A 16,719-nucleotide genomic window follows, 5' to 3' on the forward strand; every position below is an offset into this window, starting at 1 on the left:
AACTTAACATTATTGTTTAGTAGCATTCTACCTTTGCCAGTTGGCATTCTATGTGTATTAATTCTTTAATTCAACCTATTAAAGAAAAGTTAATCAAAGAAAAAACCCATAATTCATTCTTTTCCATTGGCCTTTCTCTCTGGTTACAGGACTTAAATGTTTCAGGCCATTATTTCAAGGAAAATATTCAATAAACTAGCTGGAAAAACCTCAAACGGATGCTTTCGTAGGCTACATGGTCCCTAATTTTTACTTAACAAAGGTGTTACTGTCTCTTTCAGTGGAATTGACTATTGCTAAATCTTTAGCTCAATAATAATTATTAGAAAATTAATTAATAGAAAAAAAGAATAATTTTAACCCATTACTAATTTGCTAAGGACATTTGTAATATGAATTAAACAGGCAGAGGCTGTCTTTTTTCTCTCAATTGAGATATTGGATAGCAAATAAGATTAGTCACAATATCATATGTGCAAAAATAAAACTGTTTTAAATGCATATGTTCAAAGAAGTTCACATGTTAAATCCAATTCTATTACTATTTACTAAAATAAGTCCCTACAATGTTCAAAGTCCTATGTTCACAGGAGTCTGAGGAGGGCACGAAATGGATGTGTCCCTAAGATGTTCTTTCAAAAAACTTTCAGTCTAGTAGGGTGATTATTTAAAAGTAAATCAAGGGGTGCCAAGGTGGCTCAGCTGGTTAAGCATCCGGCTCTTGGTTTCAGTTCAGGTCATGATCTCACGGTTGTGGGATGGAGCCCAGTGTCAGGCTCTGCGCTCAGCAGGGAGTCTACTTGAGATTCTCCCTCTCCTTCTGCTCCTTCCTCCCCTGCCCCCTTGAATGCACACACTCTCTCAAATAAATAAATCTTAAAAAAACAAGTGAATCAAAATTATTTTAGAACATGGAACTTAGGGGCGCCTGGGTGGCTCAGTCGTTAAGCGTCTGCCTTCGGCTCAGGTCATGGTCCCAGGGCCCTAGGATCGAGCCCCGCGTCCAGCTCCCTGCTCTGCGGGAAGCCTGCTTCTCCCTCTCCCACTCCCCCTGCTTGTGTGCCCTCTCTCGCTTTGTCTCTGTCAAATAAATAAATAAAATCTTTAAAAAAAAAAAAAGAACATGGAACTTAGGAAGGTGACAGCTTGAAAGGCCCAACGTTAGAACTCATAGCCTGACTTATATTCTCTATGAGTCTAGATTCATCTATTCCCTTGGGAGTTCAAGATTCCTAAATCAGATCATCTCAAATTCCTGCGAACGGTGAAATGAAGGCCTATCATCAGTCAGGTAAATAGTTAAACAATGTCTAGCATACATAGCACTTGTACTTAGCTTTGAGCACCTTGTGAATTTAAGTGCTTTTCGTCTTTCAAGTTTGTAAATCATCCAAAGAAAAATAAATAATTTTTATTTAATTGATCAAGAAAGCAAGAGAATTCTCTTGACTCTAACCCACTGATTTTCCCAAAATAAGATGATGTCACCACAATCATACCAGATTTTTAATAAGCTGGACACTTCGTGGTCTACATACAAAAACTCATTTCACAACTCTGTAGAGTCTTCATCAGGCACCACAAGATCTATCTTTGTTCTTGAGTTTCTCATTTTGCTTCTGGGCAGGACAAATGGAAATCTGAAACTCTGAGAACTCTAAAGCACACTGTAAGAAAAAGCTAAGACTTGAAGAGACCTGAACCACTATAAACCCCTGACTATGTCACCTCCTTCAGCTCCCTATTCTCCCACTGTTGCCCAAAAACGGTTGGCCCAGAATCTGTTTCAGGCATTCTCCTCACCAATCCCCATCCTAGCCATTCTCTCTTGTACTGCTAGATAATCACAACAGCGCCCCAGGGCATGAGATGCCTCATTCTTTACATCTCCCTCCATCTCCAAAACCTGTCTCCTTGTCCATCTTCTTTCCTTTCCTTTGGGTTCTAAAGAAGACATGGCTATTTCTCTTTCCTTCAAAGGCAAAGCATCATCTGGGCCTCTGATCCCATCCTTTCCTCGTTTGTCAACTCCTGCTTATCACCCTTCCTCCTCTCCAGAGCCTTTGCCTCCATTGGCTCCATCCTCTTTCCTGAGTACTGGGGACAGGGTGGGGAGTGTGTGTTAAACTTAATCCTAATGCTCTAGGTAGCTGCTTTTATATCCTTTCCTGACTAAGCCAGTATCGGCTATCCTCATTTCCATGCCACCTTCCCTTCTCAGATGCATATATGTTCCCTTTGTTGTCACACTATGAAGAAACAGCTCCCTCCAATGTCATTATGGTCCCCTTTTTGCCAAAGCTAAGAACCTCCAAATACCTCTTCTCCTTCTCCTCCTCCTGGCACCCTTGATAGCATTTCTCCACTAGTAACCCATCTTGCCTTGGCTTCCATGAAACCTCACTTTCTTCCTAATCATATCTTCTTAACCCATGGCTCCTTTCCCCTCAAAGCTTCTAATCCCCTCCTGTTCTCATTCTCTTTTTTAGAGAATGCTCTTTTGGTGGATTTTAACTATCATGCCAAAAACATTGGCTCCAAAATTTATTCTCTAGTCCTGTCCCATTGGTCAGCTGGTTCCACATTTTGAACAGCCCAATGGATATCTCTACTTAGTTCACCAACTCTCAATGAAGTATAAGCAACGGATCAATTTATATTGTCCTATTTCTGTCAAAACCATAGTCACTTAAGCTCAAAACCTTGAATTCTACTTTGATTTCTTTTTCTCTCTCCCACACACATATGGCATTGGTCACTTCTCTCTTTCTCACTGCTGCCACCAAAAGCCAAGGCCTCGCTTTCCTATCTTTACTTGTATATATGGTGGCAATAGATTCTATTTTGCCTACTTCCTCCCAGGTGCACATACAGCCCTTAACCCCCCACCTGCCTCCTCTCCTACCATACACACTCACCCCCACACATAGTTTTAGTGGACTTCTAAAGAAATTTCTTTTTTAAACCACCACTTTCATCATATCAATCCCTTGCTGAAAAATTTTTACTGATTCTCCATATGCCTCAACCAAACTCCCAGAGTTCCCCAGGGTAAGGAACCAATCTTACCTTTCATCATTGTAACACAAATGTTACCCACAGCAGATCCCCCCCAAAAATCTTAGCTCATTTACCAATGTTTGATGCTATCATCAACCCCACAGGTAACCATGCTCTATCTTTTCCTTTTCACCAATTAAAATGTTAGGCATTCTGGGCATCACATGATAGTGTTGTGATAAATGTACTCTCATTCTAGACATAGTGGACAACCACCCATATTTTCTAAACATTCATGCTCTTTTGCACCTCTGCATCTATACCAATGAACTTGGCAATTGCCTGAAGTGTTCTTCCTTCTCTTTCTCTCCTTGCAAAACTCTACTGTCCTTAAGGCATAACTCATGGGCTGCTTTTCAAATTACCCTCCACTCCAACCTAACACTTATCAGGTAAAACTTATGGACCATTCTCTGTGCTACCATAACACAACTATATTTTCTCCAGATGGAGGGCTGCCTCCCCTGCTAGGCTGACAGCAACCCAACTAGAGGCAGGAACCACATCTTACGTGTTTCTGGATGTTTCTCCCTGCTTTTAGCACTGAAAATGGCCTGTAGTAGAAGCACTAACTAAACATTTATTTAATTAAAATGAGTTCTGTAACTGTGACTGTGATTATCTTGCAAGGAGGAACTATGTAATATTTCCCACTTAGAATCCTTCCAGGTACATAAAGTTGACACTCAAACTAACTTTACAGATGCTGGCTTTTTGAAACCAAGAACTGTGTCTTAAACTTCTTTCAAATAGTAAGTATGTAAGATAGATGAATGGATGGATAGATAAGTGAGGAAAAAAAACATTTTTCCCTTTCTATCCTTTTTAAACATCTGTTTAAAATGGCATCATAAATAGTATAAATATAAGCAGATAGCAAGTTTGTTTCTTTTAATCTACAATCCATATTGCTGACAAATGATTGTTTTACATTTTAACATTTATGCCCATTTACAAATAAACAAAGTTCAGGCCAAAGAAGCCAGAATGAGCTTCTTAAGATCCAAGCAAGGAACTGGCCCATACCTGAGCTTAGGGTCCGTGACATTTCCCACAGACCATTCTTCTACTTGCTGACACTACCGACAAGCTTCCAGTCAGAGGACCAAACAGGCTAAAGTGACTGATGAATGCACATCAGCAACTGTAACAGTAAAAAAGCACAAGGCTCTTCCAAATGTTGGAAAACCAGTAAGATGGAAAGCGGCTGGTTGTGGAAGTGATGTTTCTATTTCCATAAACACTTATATGAAATTTATATAAGTTCAAGGGTTTATATAAAAGCCAAGGATTTGATGTTGGCATTACTTTAAGCAAGATACAATACAGGCAGAGGGACAAACTTCCTTGCCGAACACCTTCATTTAGATCCAAAGCTGGAAGAAAATTTCTCTCACGACTCAGAAAAATTAGGTAGACAAAAGTAAGTTGCTTTTACCTCATCAGAGCTAAACAACAGCAGAGGGAGAAGTACCGGCAGTTGATTAAAGGCATTGTCCTGACCACCGATACCACCATGGCTAAGCAGGGGCTGCCTCATGGAACCAGGTCAGGGGACACTGATTTCTCTATTCAACTCTGAGGCACCGCTCTGTAAATGACACAATCATTTTTGGGTACAAGAGGTGCTTTAAATGTGGTAACATTATATCATTTCAGCTATAATGATCATAATTACTTATTTCTTTTAATCACAACCCACTTAACCACTTTAGTACAGAGGACTAGTTCAAGGAGTTTAATTTTCATTCAACATCTAATCTTGTGTTTACTGAAACCCTTCACGGGCTTTGTTTACTGTCTGCTTGCTGGCCTGGACGTTTGATCTTGCAAGACTAGATCAGACAGGGTCAGATAAAATACTGATTACTAGAATAAACCAGGCTTGGAAAAGTAACACTGGTTTTTTAAAATCCTCATTTCTTCCAGCTTTTTAATATTTTGCAAAATAAGTTCAAATAAATAAAATTAAGACAACTAACAGTCAGGGGGCTCTTGAGCAATGATTGAGAAAAGAAAAGTGATGAGGATAATTTTGCTTTCTGGCCAAAATATGGGGTTTGGTTAGGTCCATTCATTCTAGTGGTATTATTTTATGACACAAATAATTTTACAATATCCACTAGTATTTGTGTGAACTTGCAATGACCCCTTAATTCTTGTGACATATTACATAGCTGAGATTGACCTGACCAAAGATGACACTTCATTTCGCTTTTGGTGTCAGATGAAAAACACTTTAGATATAACATTATTTTAACTTATTAATTTTTAATTAGGAAGCATTTAAAATATATGAGTCCTTCTTTGTTAAGGCACTTTTTTATTCTTAGAAGATGCCCTGCAGAAGTAGATTGCCATAAAGTGTAATTTCTGATGGTACTGCATATATAATTGCCACTTAGTTTCATAAAAATGAAGAGGCAAGTTTACATCTACACAGTTAATAGAAAAGAAGTTAAAAAAATAAGTGTTTCATTAAAATGTGCAGAACTTATGAAAGAAAAATTGATGGGGTAAATTCCACATAATCCCAAGAATTCTTAAAAATAATTTTGTAGCAGCATGAACGTTTCCAGGTCCCTGTGGATTATCCTTGTGTCCAACATTAAAACTCCTACACATTAAACAACTGTTAATATTGGTCTTTTTTTCCCCTGCTTTTACACAATAGGTACTTTTTTTTTTCCCTTATACTTGGGAGCTTACGAACTCTACGCTGTAAAATCTAGGCCAGAAGCAATTACAGTACGAGATGAACAGTAATAAAAAATGCTGTCTAAACCAACTACTACCCTATCTGCCCAGTTCATTTTATTCAGTATCAAAAATTCCTGCGAAGCAGGTTCATAGTTCTGGATGTTAAAAGCAAAGTATGCCAACTCTCTCTCCCCATCCATCCTGAATTAACACTAATGTTAACTCAAATATGTCTGTGTCAACCATGATTGTCTTTGAAATTAAAGAAAAAAGGTAAACAGAATGTACTTTGCTGTGATCACCAGGGAAAATAAAGTTAACATGCTAAGCCAAACTAACTTAGGACATTTTAAAGAATAAGTGTAAATAGTTTAGCTATAATAACAACAAATTCAAAAAATGCACATTAAAATGTTTACTTCAAAATTCAGACAATTCCATTTGTATATACTTTTTACATCTGTTTTTAATGATATCAAATTATTGATTGTTCATTTTTCTCATATTTATTTAAGCATTAACTATAGAATTTGCAATCTGATCCTTTTTTTTAATCCTCCCAGTAGACTTTATTTTTGCCAGGTTTTAGTCATATTTACTTTGATCTTTCAGAGTATATAATTATTTTACTGTTTATTTATTTCCATGAGAAGAGAAAAAAGTTTTGACCTAGGAGATCTATATGTGGCAATTTGTAACAGAATCACATAGCTTATGTTAGGAAATCATGGTTTTGATTAAGAAGCAACCATTTAGTTCCCACTGTTTTATTAAAACAGACATTAGCAGATAATAGGAAACATATTTAACAATGTAGCTGCATTTAGTTTGGGACATTAGTAAGTTTGCATGAGATTTTCTTCTATACATTGTATCAGCAGGATACATGTAAATTGGTAATTTGGGGATTGAAACGGGATGGGTAGGGGGGCAAGGAAGGACACGGAACTCTGGCTTCCAGGTTCTCAGGAAGAGCCCTAAGGTAGAATTCTGCTTCTGCTACTACTCATTTCCAGATTTGAAACTCATTACTTCTCTTTCTTATTTTGGAAATGGATGGACACAAACAGAAATTTTACAAACAAAATAATTTCTTTCCCATGAGAAGTGGATTCTACTAGATAGGAACTCCCACAGTGCTATCTATTCATAGCACAAAGCCTCTTTCAGATGAAATGTGCCTGGATAGGTCCAACACTTCCTTTTCTCTGAGGGCCGAAAGTTAATAAAATATACTTCTCTGGGTGTTTATTTTCTGTACACCATTATACCTGCCACGAATTCTTTGTTTTTCCTCCCACTCCTTTGGTTGATGAATCAACACCACTTGAACTGTTTTACGGCAGCTTGTGTTTACTTCACACATACCTTAACCTTCCCTTTTCTCCTCCTACTGACACACACACATGCACACACACACTTTTCAACAGCAATGACTAGCTCCATCTCTTTGAATAGCATGTGTACACAGTGTCTGGCAGCCTCTTCAGGCGTGGATCCTTGACCTCCTGATGAAATCAAGGTCTCAGTCTGCTTTTATGACACTTAAGATTTAACTGTGCATTTACTATCTTGAAAAAAAAAATAGCTTAAAGAATTGAATCTCTAAGAAAGAAAAAAGTAGAAGATACAAGTGTTCCTGTGTGTGTGTGTGCATGCGTGTGTGAGCAGACACACACACACACACACAGATTCTGTAGTGGCAATTCTGAAAACACTAGAGTGGAGAGTTTCTGAATCTGGAATTATACTCCAGCCTATTAAAAGAGGACTCTCTCTTCCTTTTCTCTTCTAACAGCAAGTAAATGGGATCTAACAAATGACCCTGAAGCTGCATGATTCTTTTGATTTTTAGCCAAAGAGGATATGTTCAAACACTTCAACAATTTTATTTTAAAAGAAAAACTTGGAGACAACACTTAGAGAAAAGAAACCCTTCTGAACTACACAATCATGTCTTATAATGAGGAGTTATTCATCTTATCCTGTATAAGAGTTAATATTAATAATATTGTAAAGCAAGTGCCCAAACTGGAATCTAAATGCTTCTAAGAATTTTAGAATACATTGAAGAGAAATGGATCTTAATTCAATTTTCACTGCACTTTAATTCTCCTGGGTAGTTCAACATCTTGACTTTCCTTATAAATTGGATATTTAGAATAAAATGCTCTCAATCTTTTGTAATCAGAACTGTGCTGCCAATGCATGTAAACATTTGTTCCTTTCCTCAAAAGGTAACCAGGTAAACAACTCCCAAATACCAAACAACCAACAGGCATTACTTTGATACTATCTCTCTGGAGGAAACCAGCAGGTAGTAAAACAAATAAATTCATCTTTTACTTTTACCTACCCACCATAAATTGTCATTTGAACCTCAGATGGGGGCAGTGAACTGTTAGCAAGGCTATGAATACCTATAATAAGGTATGATGGATGATGTCATAATCATGCAAAAATATAGAGTGGAAGGACCTTTGAACATCAACCTATATTATGTTACCCAAAAATTCCCCAAATCCCCTCAGGGGCTGGTAGGATCTGAATCTGAATAGCATTTGAATTGGGTGAGGACACCAGAATGTTTCCAACACTGACATTATTTGTAGCATTATGGCATTACAGCTATTACTTATTAAGAGGTTTCTTTATGCCAGTATTAACCTATTTAGTCCTCACAGCTAGTGAGTGATTTAGATACTTTTATTGTTTCAATTTTCAGATGAGGAGACTGAATCTTGGTGAAGTTAAATAATTTGCTCAAACACACACTAGCAAAGGGAGAACAGAGATTTGAACACAAGTCTGCTTTACTGCAGCAGAGACCCTTTGATTTAAACACTGCTCTGGAACTGTCACCAAATAAACACATCAAAACTCCATTTTTAACCAAAGATTTCCTGATACCACAGCAAGCAGTCATTCTAATTTGTTAATTGGTACTTGAACTATAAGTGCTGATTTAACCTACAATGACTGCTTTTAAATTTCCAGTGATTCATTGATTGAGCTTTTTAAATAGACATGCCTATCTGAAATAAACCACTTCAAGTATTTCTAAAAATCTTGGCCTTCACATGCATCTCTTGTGAAGACGATAAACTTCATCTATTATGCTATGAATTTTACTTTAGTTCTAATACCATCTTAGTTTTAAGGGAGCTAATTAGGATCTCCTGATGGAAATATTAAGAATCTTACCTTTGTAAAAATTGTATATAATTCTATAAAAATGTATACCTAAAATTAGCATAAACTCCAAAGAACCAAAAATTAATTGCCCTAAGACACTAAAAATAGGCTTTAAAAACAAAAACGTCAGTTTACCTTTAATCTTCTTGTACTTCTTATACCATCTCCCAAACTCCTGGCACTTGGTTGCTGACACGTTGGCATAATATGTGCTATTTACAATGGATGAAATCATACTCTGAAAAGAAAAAAAAAAAAAATAATAGTTACATTTTTCATAAACGAGTACTCCTTTTTAGGGATAAGAAGTATCACCCACACCGATCTCCGTTGTCTTTTAAATCTGAAGTAGTCATCCTCCTACAAACTAAACTATCAAACATCAAATATGATTACCTAAATTTACTCTTTCTTTAACTTCTACTTGTATGATGACAGTGTTTTCTCCAAAAAAACCAACCTTGGGGCAATGTCAAAGATGGAGGAGGCAGGACATACAGATGAGATACAAAGGGAAAGAACAGTTGTGATTTAGGAACCAGAGTAAAAGGTGAGATCAGATGCTCCAGCATCGGTAATTCAAATAATGCCTTTCAGATGTTTCTGTTCTGCTTCCAACTGCAACAAGCTTACACAGCCAAGAATCTGAGAACATCCGTGCTACACACTGCAGAACAACATTTAGGGAAATAAGTTAAATTAATATAATTTATAGAAACGTGTGATTAGCACTTGTGTGAAAATTCACCAAATGAAAAAATTAACAGTGCTATTTTAGAGCAGGGGAAACTAAACATAACACTTGTACTGTGTTTCAACCAAAAATGAATCCAAGCTAAAACTTTCTGAGTGCTTAAGTACATGATTCGTTCTTGCTCTTCATCCCTTCTTCCTCTTTAGCTCTACGCTTTGGCTGATTTGTTTGTAAATGGGATGAAAAGGAAAGAGAAGAGCATAACCTGACTTACCACTAAAAAATTAAATTATAATTGCACACCTTGAATGAAATTTCCTGCAGGTATGTTTTCAGTCAATATGGCATGTTTGGACCAACATTTGTAACAGATGTTAACTTATATACCTGAATTGACTATGATAATACAGTCATAGATTTATACAGAGATCTTTATTTCAGCAAATTCTGTCTAAGAACAAATGGACATAAACTCGAGAGATCCAAATAACCTCCGTACGGTTTTATATCTTGCCTTGAAATCTCACCTTTCTTCAAAAAGGTATCTCCAGATATGGATGGAGCAGCTATGCAAAATCTCAAAACTTCTAATGGTATTTTCCAAAGTAGTCAAGATAAAAAAGATAATAAATCAAGGCAACAGCAAGTTATTTACCAAGAGGTTCAAACACCAGCAAACAGTACTACATAGACTCCCATTTAAAACAGTTCCCTCACTGAGCCCATAGAGTCCCTCTTTTTCAAAAATCACTATGCAGTGCTGGTGGGGGAGGGGAATCCTAATTCAATTCACAGAAACCTCTTTGGCCCTTTCTACAGAGCAGATGGCTAACCTACCCCAGTTGCTGATCTCTAAATGACAATTCTGTTCTCTAAGGGGAAATAGTAAGAAGAACCTTTTTAATCTGAGGATCTGAACACAGCCCTGGGAACACAAAGAGCCAGTATCACCTGAGTGTATCACAGAACTTCCAGAACCTTACCTACTGCCTTAGAGGATCAGTGGAATCCTAATCTTCCTGAGGCAGGGTTCTGCTTTGTGTGTTACTAACAAAGAAGTAAAGAAGTCTCTTGGCTAGCGGGGCTAGTTCCCTCTCTGGGCTGAGTTTTTCTCTTTGTCTTAATCTGTGAAACCCTTGAGGACAGTGACTGTGTCTGTTTCATTCCCCCCCCCCATCCCCACCCCATGTCTAACTCACTTCTGATGTGGGACATCTGAGTCACTCAAATATAACAGATGAAAAGGGACAGAGATGAAATTTTAAAATGCCAAATTGAAATGTCATAATAATGAAAATTTTAACATGAAAGTGGCCTAATAATAGATGCACCAGCTATGCTGGTGTATACGAATAATTGCAAATGTACTTGTCATCTCTGTATGTTGTCTGTATGCATGTTACCCTCTGGAGAGGCACAGGATAGATAGCCATGACAGGAAACCAAGGTAAGCCTCCTATTGCAAAGTTGGTCTGGGAGGCAGACTAAAATGCAAAGTGTCTCAATTACTACCTGGAGCTGTCTGGCAACTCTTCCTCGTCCATAAGACCAGGTCACCAACCCATATCATTGTGGCCCCAGATAATCCACCTTTCCCTCATTCTCTAGCCTTACTTATTTTGTCCTTGCTCCAGATGTGTCTTCACTGACCCTGCACAAAGCCAGTGTCAATCTATGGGGCAAGGTAGTTAATATCTTGGCTTCCATGGTCTCCATCACCAGATCCTATACTAGAATCAGGTTCACACAACTCATTTAAAAAAGAAGTTGGCTACGCAGAGACTCAATCAGATTTGTTCTCTTCCACAGATTATTATAAATGAGTTTCTATCACTACTGACCATGATGGGGGTGGGGGGGGGACAGATTTAAACTATAAGTTGAGCAAAGGAATTAGGTAGCAGATAAAGAAAATTTCCTAGATAATGAGAATCTTTAGTCACTCAAAGGTCTCTTTGAGTTTGTGGCACATTTTATTCATATTAATTACCTGCAGGTCTTTACATATAGTTGACAAACTAGTTCTACTGATATGAATTTTCATAATTCATCTTCAGAGAGCTTGAAAAACAGAAGAGGTACATCAGGGGCATATTTCAGATGAAAGATCACGTTATGTCTTATTATTCCAGTTTCAAACGTGAGTATTCTCTAACCCTAAATTAGACTGTTATATTCTCATAGCCCGAGTTTGAACCACCAGGCCTCACTAGAACACTCTGGACAGATACACAAGGTCATCTAAATGTTAGTGTCAATTTGTTTTTAAAAAATCAAAACTTACTTCACTATAAACAAAATTAAAAGGAGCTAATACAGACCCAGCACATATTGAGTTTTGCTCTACATGGTATAAAGTTTCCCAGAGGTCCTGGGGCACAGAGAATCTGCATTTACCACATTTCATCCATTCTACAGCCACATGTTTAAAATACTTTAATGTCACTGAAATTGGGATGCATCTTACAATCAACAGCATCTTAGACCTGATGAGATACAGTTGCTGCAAAAATAGGATGAGTAATGATTAAAATCTCTCCCACCAACCACTCTGCCAAAAAAAAACCTAATTTCCATTTACTGCTTTTTTAAAGTATGTATATAGTTTTGTACTTTATATTGCTCTTTTATGTTTTCCAGTAATTCTAGAGCAACCACGCTATTGGACTTTTAAGATCTCCACATCTTTTTTACAAATGAACAAAGATTTGAGCGGACTTTTTCAATCCAGAATGCAACCAACTCCTGAACATCCATGTTGTATAAAACAAAGCTGATACCAATAACCCAAAAGAGATGCATGCTGTTATTTTTAACACTTGAAGGGATTACGTTTTACTGAGGCTCATATGAAAACGACTTTGCATTTATGAAGCAAGCTTAATGGCATGGTGGTGGGCTGTGACAAGGAAAGGGGAAGGCATGCATGCACTGGGCAATCAGACAGACCCTTCAGGTACTTAGTCACAGCCATAAACACCACAACAATAGTAACTGTAGACAAAGCTATGCTATGAAAAGTATTATGTGTTAAAATAAATAGAAAGGTTTAAAATATCTTCCCAACTACAGAAACTTTTGGAAAATTTCAGACTCATTTGTAATTAATCATTAAATCTTAAATATGAAGATTTTAAATGAGGAATAAAATCCAGATTTCCTCATTTGCAGTCACTCTGATGCCAAGTTTGCCAGTTATATTTGAAAGTTATTTAAAATAATAATGATAATAATATTAAAAGAATTATAATGTATTTGAGGATTTAAAATATACCAGAATCAGTTACTTCAAAATTTACTAGCTGATTTAAATTTGCACCAAGCCAAACTGCAAGAGAATATTATACTGTTTTAAATATATATTGTTTAAACAATAAACTGCATTTTTTTAAAAAGATTTTATTTATTCATTTGAGAGAGAGAGAGACAGAGAGAACAATCCAGGGAAGAGGCAGAGGGAAAGGGAGAAGCAGACTCCCGCTGAGCAAGGAGCCGGATGCAAGACTCCATCCCAGGACCCTGGGATCATGACCTGAGCCAAAGGCAGACGCTTAACCATCTGAGCCACCCAGGTGCCCTAAAATGTATTGTTTTAATAGTTACTATAGTTAAATAGATAGCCTTCTCTAAAAATAAATTTTTTTTTAGGATCCTGAGACAAATTTTAAACTCACTTGTTTGTTTTTCACTAGCTCAAAGAATAGATGTCACCTGTGATACGGCTCCATTTTTCAAACTGAGGGCCAAGAAGCTCAGAATGAAGAAGCATCTCGTCCAAAGTCAAATAGCAGTAGAAAGCACCATAAAATGACCCTAGTACCAGGCCACATTATTTCATGGCTCTCTTAAGAAGGGAAACTAATTAATGAAAGAAAGTAAATATTCACCACCACCTCCATCAGCTGGTACAAACTCAACAGCGAATATTGCAACCAATTCTTCAGACAAAGAAGACACAAGGTGTGACAAAAGCAAAACATCAAGTTGTGACCTTGGGCCCCTTATAGGAGTTAATTAAGGAGTTTAGAATCAGAGAAAACTAAGGAACCTAAAGACAATTTAAACTTTAATAGGAAAATCAAAACAATAAACACAGGTTAAGATGATTTGTACAATACACTTGAAAAGACAGAGACCTGAGCACCCCTTCTTCCTCTGCAAGAAAAGAAAGATAAAATAGGGCACCTGGGTGGCTCAGTTGGTTAAGCGACTGCCTTCGGCTCAGGTCATGATCCTGGAGTCCCGGGATCGAGTCCCGCATCGGGCTCCCTGCTCGGCAGGGAGTCTGCTTCTCCCTCTGACCCTCCTCCCTCTCATGCTCTCTGTCTCTCATTCTCTCTCTCTCAAATAAATAAATAAAATCTTTAAAAAAAAAAAAAAAGAAAGATAAAATAATTGGATATCCTTTACCACATTCTCCTTGGCTTAGTGAGATTTATTTGTTTGAATAGCAGCAGTGTTATGCTGAGTAGCTAAGCTGCAGATAACATAATACACTTGCTATAAAAAAGAACATTTTAAAACCAAAGTGAATGGTTACACGTTCTGTCAGCAGGAATGCCCTGTCTTAGCAAGAAGAGCGTTGAGTGGAGAGAGAAGCTGGCATCTCGTAGCTTCCCTTTCCATGGCTACAGGGGAGAGAGCATGATGCAGGCAATGAATGATATATGCATTTTTTGCTCATTTTCAGCCTTCTTATTCTGCTTTGCAGTATGCTAAATGACATATTAAACATGAGATTATAATGATACGTCCATCAAGTATAGTAAAGGAAAAAACTTGATCTGGAGAAATACTTTGTCATGAAAAATTCAGTTAATATTAGTTGTCAGCCTCCTGCTCTCCCTTTCTATCCCCATTTCTCAGCTATACTATCAGAACTGAAAACTTTGCGGGGTGCCTGGGTGGCTCAGTTGGTTAAGCAACTGCCTTCGGCTTGGGTCATGATCCCAGGGTCCTGGGATCGAGCCCGCCATCGGGCTCCCTGTTCAGCAGGAAGCCCACTTCTCCCTCTGCCTCCCCCTGCTACTCTGCCTGCTTGTGTGCTCTCTCTTTCTCTCTCTCTCTCTCTCTTTCTCTGTCAAATAAATAAATAAATAAATCTTTTAAAAAAAGGAAAAAAGAATCGAAAACTTTGCCATTCTAGTTGGAGGAAACACTTGCCCTGGGCTTTGGAGTCTGACAGGACTACATCTGAGAGCTCCTCCCTTAAGGGGCTGCTGGTGGCACCCTCATCTGGGGAAGTGGGATGTTGCTCCCTGTCTCAGAGGCTGTAAGGATGCAGAGAGATCATCTGTGTACAAGGCCTGACACACAAGATGCGGAGTCAGTGAGTGTCCGCTCTCTCCCCTCCACACAATCATTTCCACTGTTCATGGCAATCACCCAGTTAGGGATTCCTTTCAAGCTGTCATCTGTACACCTCCTTCAACAAGAGTCATGAGGTTGGGCCTCGAATGAAAACAAACTCACGTGAAAATAACTGGAAGGGACAGTTGGCAACTGGTTAACATAAGACAGGAGGCATCCCGACTACATACGTGAATTTAAGACAAAATGCAACAGACAGTTGGCAACTAGTTAAGACAACACTGGTCCACACAGTTGATCAGCCTCTTGTCTGTAGATGAGCACAGAGTCAATTTGTTTCTTCTACCAACCCAACTGGCTACTTGAGTTCACTGCCCGATTACTTTAGCATATTGTACATTCAAGTAGGTCTTTTAAGGATCCCCAAATGAGCAAGACTTGCTCAGGATGACAGAAATAATTATCCTACAGTCTATGTCTTAAAAAGACTGTATAAACACCACATCACCATCATACTGGAAATCCAGTAACGTTTTCACGGTTCAGTAACTTCTGCCAGTCATTTTGTTCCTCAAATATTTGGCAATAAAACCTCTACTAAGGGCATGGGACAGAGCTGCTTTAAAAACATATCTATAGGGGCACCTGGGTAGCTCAGCCGGTTAAGCAGCTGCCTTCAGCTCAGGTTATGATTCCAGGGTCCTGGGATCGAGCCCCACATTGGCTCTCCGCTCAGGGGGAGCCTGCTTCTCCCTTTCCCTCTGCCTCTCCTCCAGCTTCTATGCTTTCTCTCCTGTGCTCTCTCTCTCACTCGCTCACTCTCTGTCTCTCAAATAAATAAATAAAATCTTAAAAAATATATATCTATATGCTAAATGAAATAAGCCAGATAAAAAGACAAATATTCTATGATTCTACTTTTGAGGCAGTTAGAACAAGTAAATTCATACAGAGAATAGAAGAGAGGTTACCTGAGGTTGGGGGTGGGGAGAGGGGAATGGGGAGTTTTTAGGTAATGGCTGTAGACTTTCTGTTTGGGGTGATGAAGAGTTTTTGGAAATAGATAGGGGTGATGGTTGCACAACACTGTGAATGTAGTTAATGCCACTGAATTATAAACTTAAACATGGTTAGAATGATAAACTTCATGTTATGTATTTTTACCACAAAAATAAATTTTAAAAAAACCTATCTAGAGTCACAGAAAACATGTTCTGTTACTGGGGCTGCAGGGGAACACTGGAAGGTGCATGCCTTTGCAAATTAGTTGTTCGTTCATTGCAAGTTTAAGTTAACAAGACTGTCTCTTTAGTCTTTCCATGTGATCATCATAATACCCAATGAGGTGGACAAGGAAGGTACTGTTAGCTCTACTTATTTTAAGGGATCAAAACCCAGAGGACCTGGGATTTTGTCTTTAACTCTTCCTTGAGTAAAAATAAGTAAGCCACAGAAAGACATGTTCATAATGTTTCTAAATTGGAACACTTAGTTAGAGATGACTATTTAATAGGAGACCCATGCCTAAGGCATGGTATCTTAGGGTGCTTGGCACAGACTATATGGCTGGACGGAGAGGTTGGAAGTGGTGACTCAAACAAAAACAAGCTCACGTGAAATGTGAGGGGGACATCAGAGGAAAGGGAAGAGGCCATCAGCACTGAAACACATTCGGAAAGGTGAAATCAAAACTAAATACATAGACACACAAATACAACCTATACTTTCCAAGTACCTGGCCAGACAGAGAATAGCAAAAT

At 38.1% G+C, this 16,719-nt stretch overlaps 1 protein-coding gene across 1 annotated transcript in view; it reads right to left on the minus strand.

Moving 5' to 3' along the window:
* The window catches only part of SATB2 (SATB homeobox 2), a 180,964-nt gene that overhangs the window by 85,178 nt on the left and 79,067 nt on the right, over positions 1-16,719 (minus strand). Inside the window, 1 exon segment of the mRNA XM_021703069.1 lies at positions 9,091-9,193. Coding sequence (XP_021558744.1) covers positions 9,091-9,193 — 103 coding nt within the window.

The sequence above is a fragment of the Neomonachus schauinslandi genome, chromosome 3 (genome assembly GCF_002201575.2).
Source record: "Neomonachus schauinslandi chromosome 3, ASM220157v2, whole genome shotgun sequence".
In the NCBI taxonomy this organism is placed as follows: Eukaryota; Metazoa; Chordata; class Mammalia; order Carnivora; family Phocidae; genus Neomonachus; species Neomonachus schauinslandi.